This window comes from Miniopterus schreibersii (genome assembly GCF_964146895.1).
Source record: "Miniopterus schreibersii genome assembly, chromosome: 9".
NCBI classification, from domain to species: Eukaryota; Metazoa; Chordata; class Mammalia; order Chiroptera; family Miniopteridae; genus Miniopterus; species Miniopterus schreibersii.
The window spans coordinates 62,561,976-62,572,254 of record NC_138118.1 but is presented as its reverse complement, the minus strand read 5'-3'; the positions used below and the strand labels follow the sequence as shown (position 1 = coordinate 62,572,254).

General features: G+C 32.6%; 1 protein-coding gene across 2 annotated transcripts in view; it reads right to left on the bottom strand.

Moving 5' to 3' along the window:
• Positions 1-2,050: 2,050 nt before the first annotated feature.
• The window catches only part of C1GALT1 (core 1 synthase, glycoprotein-N-acetylgalactosamine 3-beta-galactosyltransferase 1), a 28,905-nt gene continuing 20,676 nt past the window's right edge, over positions 2,051-10,279 (bottom strand). For both annotated transcript variants that reach the window (XM_081147013.1, XM_081147014.1), the window contains exon 4: positions 2,051-7,468. In XM_081147013.1, coding sequence (XP_081003139.1) covers positions 7,283-7,468 — 186 coding nt within the window. In that variant the 3' untranslated portion in view covers positions 2,051-7,282. The remainder of the gene's footprint in view (positions 7,469-10,279) is intronic.

Here is a 10,279-nt window from a genome sequence, read left to right as displayed (position 1 = left end):
AAAATAAGAAGCCAAAGTGAGAGGCAACAAGTGTTAATTTGAGATAAAAAAGAACACCTATTTGGGAAGCACTGATGCAGGCAGAATCCCAAATAGTGTTCTGATTGGGGGTGAAGGTAAGGGTGTTTTTTGTTTGTTTTTATGAGAAAGGGAAAGGAAATAACTACATGAGTAGGAAGGAATTTCTACAGGTACTAATAAGCTAAGTTATTCTAGATATACATGATGGCGCTAATTCTAAAGTGTATCTTTCATTTTCAGTGGGTAATCAGGGTATCAGCTTTACTGTTAGCTTTGCAAACAGTTGTTTGAAATACAATGCTGGTTTGTCCCAGTCCAAAGGTTATTTTTCCCAGTTCAAACATTCCAAAGATTGAGTGGTGAGACTTGCAAGGCAGTTCCTCTCGAATGGCTGCCCTAGCTCTACTTTAAAATGGTTCAACTTTCCACAAACTATAGTCAAGTTCTAGGCAGCAATACTAAATTCATTTATTAGTAACAAATCAAATTCATGGCAAAACAAAGTTTACTCCCGTGTGTTACTAATAGTGACATATTTAGAGAATGCCAATGTTGCTGACTTAACTGTAGTTGTTAAATGTTCATTCTGTCTTAAACACTAAAGCAGTTTCTATTTGGACAACCTATACTGTCAGCATTATTAAATCTGATGTAAAATAGGTTTGAGATAGAAAATGTTTGCTGAATTTATCTTCTTGTAAAATTTATCCTTGGACTATACCTTAAGAAAACTTGAAATAGGTGGTAAATCTGTATGTTTAAATTCCTTTTCTAATGACTTACCAATTAGTGATACAACTAAATATAATTGGGAAACTCCTTAGCTTTTCTAAAGCTGTTTAATCCACATGACAGTGTATATATATGTATATACACACATACATACATATATGCACATATGCACTAATAAGGAACATACTGGATAGCAGGTTACTGAAAATGGAGGTAGATATGCTAGACTCAAGGGCCTTATTTGGAGTCATTTGCTCAGGAAGAGGTACATCAATTTTCACTCATATTTTAAAAGTCGCAGACTGATTTAAATCAATACGCCTGAGCTCTGGATGAAATATGCCTAAATCAAAGTTTTTGGACTAAGATCACATTTCAGTGAGCCTTCATATATGAATAATTAAACAAAGGTGGAAACATTTTTTACATAGTAAGAGCAAAGAACTTCATAGATAGAAATACCTTTTGAAATATATAAAATGTTTCATTCAACCCTGGCCAGGTTTCACAGTGGTCAGTGCACTGGCCTGTGCACCAAAGGGTATCAGGTTCGATCCTTCCCGGGGGTTGGGGCTCATGCGGGAGGCAACCAATAGATGTCTCTCTCTCTCTCACATCAACATTTCTCTCCCTCTCTCCCCCACTTCCTCCCCCCTCTCCCTCCCTCCCTTCCACACTCTCTAAAATCAATGGAAAAAATATCAAGTGAGGATTAACAAAAAACTAAACAAAAATGTCTCATCCAGGTCTCAGATCAAATATTACCTCCTCCAAGGTCTGCTTTGACACCCCCTACCCAGAAATTTGCTCTATCATACCACTGTTTTATTTTCCTAACAACACTCGCTGAAGTATCTTGTTCATTTATCTATGAACTTGTTTTATTGTCTAGCTTTAGAATTAAGGCTCTATAAGAACAGGAATCCTGTATGTCTCACCACTGTATTTCGAGTAGATTCTGGGCACAATTATTTGAATGAATTATTTTCTCAGTATATAGATCAAAACATACCAAGAAATAGAAAAGCAATCTTCCTCTCTCTCTCCACACACACACACGTCTAGACTACAGAATAGATGTTTTTAATTTTTTTAAGGTACATTAACCAACATTGGAGTTAGAATATTTTGTTGCTGTAAAAAAATTATATATACTGCAGTAAAATTACTTCAGCCTACTCAAAGTGAAGAACTTTGATCGGAAAACAATTTAAATTAATATTTTTGGTAAAATAACCCCCAAACTACCCATAAGCAATGTTTCTCTCCCAACTTTTACATAAGTTAAAAATAATCAGATAAAACAGCTTTAAACATGGTAATTTATTTTACACAACTGTTTAAATCCATTGTTTAAAAATGTTCAAAAGGCACTTTAAAAAACATGTTTAAAAATACATTTTTCTGACTTATCGGTGATCACTTAAAATAAGCAAGTCACCAGACATTTTTAAACCATTCATGATACTATTACATAATTTTAAAATTCCAAAACACAAACATTCACTGTGTAATATAGCACACTGCTTAGCAGTAAGATTAGTTTCCCTCTAATAATATACCTTATATGAAGTATTAATCTGCAGGGCCCTGTAAAGTCATTTAAACTGAACTGATATAAACTGAAAACTAGAGAGGTAAAGGAGTTGAAATAGAACACTAGTTTTAGGCTGGTTTCTCTATAGAGAATTGGTAACATTTCTTACTCTGTATTAATCTGTATTAAAATTTCTATTTCAACTTCAATATATAAACATAAGTAATTTTTAAAATCAATAGTTACATTTAACATAAATGAAACCACAGGTTATCCCCCAGATTTATTAAGTATGTCATTGTCAGGCCTACTATAACGAAGTAGAGAAATCAGGCAAATGAGTTTTTGGTTTGTTTTTGAGAAAAGGGGGGGGGGGTGAGGTGGTAGTGGAATCCAAATAACTTTCCTTTAATAATTATATATCTAGAATTAGTTAAAATTGCAGAATTTCAACTAGGGCAAGTATTCTGAGAGCCAGCAGACATTATTCTTAGACAGATTTTTTACTTCTAAACTCATAGGAAACTTAAAGTTAATAGGTATAAAATTATCAGTAATACAAATTCTAATCACTAATAACAACCAAATTAACCTTGTGAAGGCAGCATTAAGAGTCGTTAGAGGGGGAAAAAAGAGTAGTTAGAAAATGGAAATTAGTTATAAAGAAAATAAAGGAAGGGCAATCAATACAAAGAGGCAGAAACTGTCAGAGACATAATACTCTAAAATGAAAATTTAAATGGAGAAAAGGACAGACTTGATTAAATCAATCAAGTGAGAGATTTTTCAAACCTCAATCTGGTAATATATAGGATGTCTCAAAAAGATGTATTCACATTTTGAATAATTATTCATTCCAATGGGTTAAATCTGAAAAGAAATTATCAATTGAGCTATCAGAAAAAAGTGTGTATACATTTTTGGGGGATACCCTGTAGTTTGATAGGCTCAAGGAAATGAAAAATTAATACTCAACAAAACAATTATGAAAATAACCAGTTAGCAAATTTAATGCCCAAACCCAATTACCATATTTCAAAAAATATTCAAAATAGGTCGGTGATTTATTTTCTAATCTTCTTACAATAACAAAAACTCCTCTGAAATTTAAGGTATTCGAAAATAAGTAATTTAACTCTGGGACAATAATCTGCTTTGCATCATCTATGAACTTCCCAATTGAAAATACAAGCATACTGTTATGGAGAACATAAGATAGCAAAGCCTTGTTTTAAGACCACATTAAAATCATTTATCCAAATGACAGAGATCTTAATTTAAAATATGTCATTATCATCATGAAATCTGGTTTTATGTGCTCTATCAAATACTTGTATTTTTGCTTTATAAGGTCATGTAGGTCAACTGATTCTTCAAAGTGATGAAATTTTTATAGTGTCAAAGTTAGCAAAAAAACATTCTGCATATTGTAGAATAGTATTTTGCTATCCCTATTTAAAATTTATTAACAATTGTGAACATTTGTGATGACACTCATTTAGGTATGCTTTTAATAAATTAATATGTACTTACTTAATGATCCCTTCCTGCCCCAATGTGAAATTCCTAAACTCGAAGAATTATAAATTTGACAGTGTGGCCCCTGATATTGGTCACTCTGAAGGAGCTAAAGAATTTTGCCAAAATAAATGATCCACTGACTTTAAATCATCTTTAAAGTCTTTTACATTTAATATAGTGTAATCTTGAACTACACTTATTTAAAACATGCTTTATCTAAATCTTTAAAAGATACCTTACTTATGCAGCAGTAATCCTTAGCATGTTCCAAGCATTATCTGCTCAGAATCACCTAGATTTTAGAGTAAAGGTTCTCAAACTAGCATGAAAAAGCCTCACCTGGAGTGGAGGGCTTATGTATATGTAACTGCCAGCCTCTAGCCCCACAGTTTCTGATTCAGTAGGTCTGAGATGGGGCCCAGGAGAGATGGCATTTCCAACAAGTTCCCAAGTGATACTGATACTGTAGGTTTACACCCTACTTTGAGAACCACAGCCCAACTTAGTAAAAATGAATAGTCCAGCGCCCCATGCTAGATTCAGAACTTCTGGGCTTGGGGTCTTGAAATCTGTGTTTTAACAAGTTCCCAGGCAAGAGTATAAAAGCTACAATTTGAGAAGCATCATGACAATTTGGTTAATTTTACTATTATTGGCTAATGTATCATATCACATGTCAGTAAGTAAAATTGAAAAATTTTACATGTCAGTAAAAAAAAATGACTAACCTCTGGGCTGACATGGTACAAAGAACATACATGCTTTGAGTAGAAATCCCAGCTCTGTTCCTTATTAGTTGTGACAGTGGAAAAGTTACTTTAATTCTGAGCCTCAGTGTTCCCATCTATAATATGGGAGTAACACCCAATTTGTGAGGATTAACACTAATGTACAAAGAGTATCTAAGCACAGTACTTGATGTATAGTATGCGTCAGGTAAGAACTAGCTATTCTAAGAAATGAACAATATATTTCCTTCAATATCTGATTTGACTAAAGCAGATTTTTCATTCATTTAAAACAAATATTTACACTCCAAGTTAATAGAATAAAATATTATACTTATTGCTTCATACTCTGGGTCAGACAGTGATCTAAAAGCCATACATATATTCACTCATTTAATCCTCATAAAATTCCTGTGAGGTAGGTAGTATTATTGTCCCTAATTTACAGATGAGGAAAGTGAGGCACAGAGAGATTGATTAAATTACTCAAGGTTATAAAACTAGTAAGTGATGAAGCAAGAATTTAAGTCCAGGCAGTCTGACTTGGGACCCCAAGATTTATCACAATGTTAATTTCCTATGAGTAAATTTTAAGGTTTGTGGATATTTATGATAAATCATTTATACTTCTAGTACAAAAAAGTAGCATATATGGAATTAAATAAATTCATATCCACACCAAGGTGAAGAGCTATTCAAGAACAGAATGAATGCCTTGAAATTTTGTCATATGATACCATCACGAAAACAATAAAAACAAATTTAATAGGTAAAAATTAGAGTTTTCACTACATGGATGGAGTATCCATAACTGGCCACTAAGGAGAACATCCTCTCAAATATACCATCCAAAGAGGTCATGGTTTTGACATGTTTGGCACAATAAATATAAACTATTTAGCTAAGCAGCAGAGTTAATGGTGCGACAGCCATGTAAAATTAGCATAACGATAAACATAAGAGAAATGTAAATCATTTGTACCATTTAAGATAATCTTACAGAAGTCTATAAAATACTCTGTTATGATACATTCAGGTAATATTGCTAAAGATAACAAAAATTAAAAAATTTTTTCTTCCAGAAAGTCTTTAAATAGAGGGTCACTAAAATTAGAACAAAACATTCATGAACATGTTTCTGATGACAGTCTTGAATGAGTATTCTGCTCAATCGGAATTATCCACCCATAAGCAAAACCATCATCCCAAAAAAGAGGGTGTGGCCAGAGTAGGTTTACAGCTGTGAGTACTCAAAACACAGCATTTATTATTTTATTATTTAATAATTATTGTATTATTTTCCTTATGAACAAATGTAAACCTACTTTTGCCCCAGCCTGTACATAGTAAGCAAGCATCAAAATTCAGATGTTATTCATAAATTAATGATTTAGTCTTTTAATATCTTGACATATTTCAGCTTGTTTAAGCACTTTGTATTTTCTAATGTTTTTAATTAACTCTGGTCAAAATCTTGCACTCAAATTATTTTGCCAGTGTTACTAATAACTACCTCAGATCCTAAAAATGAATTTTAAAACTGCTTTAAACAAATTATGAAAGGCACAAACAAGTTCTCATCTCTCAACAGGATAAGAATGAAAGGAACTGTAATTATGTAGTTGGAAAGCGTTTTAAATAATTAATTAAAGTGTTGCTTAGTAATTCCTGAGAGTGGCACTGATATAAGAAAAGCATTCCCCCAAAAGCATTAAATTTACTATTTATTAGTTACCCATAATTAACAATGGGTAAATATGGGAATATTAAAAAATCCATGTTAATCAAATGCTATTAATGCTTTGAGTAAATAAATATTAATAGTTGAAAATGGTATCCAAGAATGGTTAAACATAATCAGAAGAGACAACAGGGACTCAGCATAGTACCTTAGAGATATAGCGGGTTTGGTTCCAGACCATTATAATAAAGCAAGTCTCGCAATAAAGCGAGTTGTAATCTTTTTGTTCGTGGAGGGTCTTGCCTTCAGTTTGTAAAAAAACCTAACATCTTTGAAGCACAATAAAACAAAGTGCAATAAAACGAGGTGTGCCTGTAAAAGATTAACTATTAATTAGAACCAAGTATATATTTATTACAGTCAAGGGCCAATGATCATTTCAAAATGTGGTTTTATTAATGCACATTAGGATGAGTGCCATTCTTATTCTACCTTCTTCTGAAAGAGATATTGCCAATTTAAAATAGTCACAGCGAAATTTAGAGAGCCAAAAACTGCATACAGGTGCGTGTTGGGGGGGAGGATTGGTTCATTTATACCATACTGCATATATAAATTCAGGTCTTGAGTTTATAAATACTGAACAATACTTCCTTCTAAAATGTTAAGGCAGATCTGTTTAGCGTCATGTGTGTGTTACTAATATGGTGCAGTGTAGTTTTAGCAAATTTAACTGTTTAGCTTCCCAGTGAAAATAATACATGTGGTCAAAAACAGGTAACAAAATCTCTTTTCTAGTCCCCCTGCCTGGCCAACATTATAAAAACACAAGTTTTTCATATATATATTACTGCATCAAAACACATTTTAACAGACTTCACAGCTCATTAAAGCTTCAGTTTACAGTCATTCATATGAAGATTTCTAATATGAAATGTTCACTTAGAAAGAATTCTTCACTGGGCTTCCAGTGTTCAATATCAGAAATGCAGAAGTTCTTCAGTGCAATGCTAGAAATTTAACCTCTGTTCATTTATGCTTTTCTTTCAAAGTTTCCCAATTTTACTTTGGATCTTCATTTTTGTATGCTCGACTTATTTCCTTTAGAATATTCTCAGGTAAGGCAGGCTGATATCTGTATACATATCCATATGGTCGAAGATGATAAACGAGGTATTCTAACTCATACATAGTTTTAGGATCAACATAGTGAAAAGAAACTGCAAGATCGGAACAGCAACCAGGACCCTAAAAAAGTAGTTGAAACAGGCATTATTAATAAGTAGCAGATTGTTAAAATACAATATCCACATAGTGATAAAAGAAACACTGACTTGAACAGTGTCCAATAATTTAAAATGGCAAGGTTTAGCCCAGCCAGCATGGCTCAGCGGCTGAGCATTGACGTATGATGCAGATCTTGGTTCGATTCCCAGTCAGGGCACATGGCCGGTTTGCAGGCTTGATCCCCAGCAGGTGGAATGCAGGAGGCAGCCAATCAATGACTCTCTCATCACTGATGTTTCTCTTTCTCTCTCTCTCTCTGTTCCTATCTGAAATCAATAAAGATATGTTAAAAAAAAAAACACAAAAAAAATGGCAAGGTCTAAAGAGGCACCTAATTAGACCTGTGGAAGGACTTTTTAGAATTCCTAATGATTTAAAACCAAACATGAAATTACTGAAGAATTTCAAACTGAAATAATATTATCTGACTCAACAGTGTTTTAGCAGAAAAAAATCTTGTTTTTTTTTTTTTTTTAATGAAAGGAGCAAAGCTTTATCCTTTTACAAAAGGATAAAGCTCTATTTCTTCAAGTTTTGCTTTCTCTTCATAATTCTCTCACTATAAATTTTTGCATGGCTCAGCCTCAGAAAGATACCTTTGGAGCATTCAATGACTACAAAGCCTTGCCCATTGTGTGTCTGCAACCCAATACTTCATCAATACTTTAACCCAAACAGTACAGTATTTAAGAGAGGAAGTTCTGAGTCAAACCTAGGTTTGAATCCAAATTCTGCCTACTAGTGTATAACATAGGGCAAGTTATTAAATCTTTATAAGCTTCAAATTCCCCATCTGCAAAAGACAGTTAAAGGAGATAATGTGTATAAAATGCTTGAGACTATGCTTTGCCTATAGTAAATACTCGATAAATGTCAGGTATTATTGATAGACCAACCACATTCAGGTGGCCAACAGTAAGTCAGAGTTAAACCTTTGTTCACTTACATAATTCTCATACATTCCTAATACAGTTGGTATGAGAACAAGTTTAAAACAAGACAAAAACAAAATAAAAATACAACAAAGAGGAAATGAAAAGCATAAAAAGATAGAAAACAGAAGGGGGAAAAACTGGTCACAGAATTAAATAGTCACAAGATCATTTGGGGATCAGAATTTGTATCTGGATAATGTTTTATCCAGGTGACTCCAAAAAAGCTCAGATTCTATCTAATGTCTTTGCAAGGACCCAGGGAAAAAAATAGTCTAGAAACTTCCCAGAGAAGATTCATATTGACCTATATATTGAACATTTAATAATTCATGTTTGGAAGTAGTAAAAATTATCAAGAAATTGTTCATTATATTTTCTCTGGCCTGATTCTCAACTTTTCCATTAAAATAAACATTGTGAGATCTTGGACAACTATGTAGTCACTGAAAAATTATCTGATGCCTACTTTTTATACCTTGAGGGAATACAGGGTGTCCCCCAAAAAATGTATATACACTTTAACAGCTGATAGCCCAATTTTGAAAATGAAATGTATTTATTTTAATAAACAATGTCTTTATAATTATTCAAAGTGTGTGTATACATTTTTGGGGACATCCTATATAATAGAAACAAATATGAAAAGTAAACATATAAGTCAACTTGTGATTACCTAAACCAGCTCTGTCCAATAGGTATATGTGAACCACATAATATAGTTTAATATTTTCTAGCAGCCACATTTAAAAAGTAAAATGAAATAGGTGAAATTAATTTGAACACATTTTATTTAACCAAATAAATCCATATTATTATTTTTAATATGTAATTAATATTTTAAAAATTATTAATGAAATCATTCTCTTTAGTTGTGCTAAGACCTTGAAATCAGGTGTGAATTTTATACTTAAAGCACACCTCAATGTGGACTTGTCACATTTCAAGCACTCAATAGTTACTATGCTTAGTGGCTACTATACTGGCCAGTACATATTAAACTAAAAAACTGGAACAAAAGCAGTTAGTTTTAAATTGCTGATCCTTTGTATAAGCAATTTTATTTGACTCTAAAATATTGTAATAAAATTTTTTATAAGATTTACTGTATTAATTATGTTATGCTCTACTGTATTATTGTTTTTTTACTGGATGGCCAGGATACTGTCATTATTAAGCATTATAAGCAATAAAAGAAAATAAAACAGCTACGATTATTAAAAATAAAATAGTTCTTTGCATATGATTATGGTTACTTCAAAAACTCAAGAGGGTCAAGTAAAAAATCATCGGAAATAAAGAATCCAAGAGCAGAGCCAGATTTTAAAGATGCTTTAATCAAAAGCTTTCATATATACAAAGCTAAGAAGTGTTAAGAAAGTGTTAAGTAGAATAGTAAAAATATTAGATACCTAGATACCTAAACTGGCAAGAAATACTTAAGAAAAATAAAGTTCTGAAGAAAATGATAAAACTTCACTAGGGGATCTAAAAGGCAACTTAAAAAATCCTGGGCAAAGACGTCCATTGTCCTTAAATTAATAAATATTTATACACAAGGATAAAAACATAAGAGTTGCCAAAATAATTTTAAAGAGAGGGAAATAAAGGAGAGAAAGACACACTCTTAGATTAATAACTTAAACATTTTGGGCCAGATAATGCTTTGTTGTTGAGGGCTGTACTGTGCATGTAAATGTTCAGCATTTAGTGGGTTTACAATCTTGTGGGTTTCTACCCACCTGATACCAGTAGCAATCTCTCAGTTAACAACCAAAAATGCCTCCAGAGTTCCTCTGGGGGGGGGGGGGGGAAGCCCCTGCTTGAGAACTGCTATTCT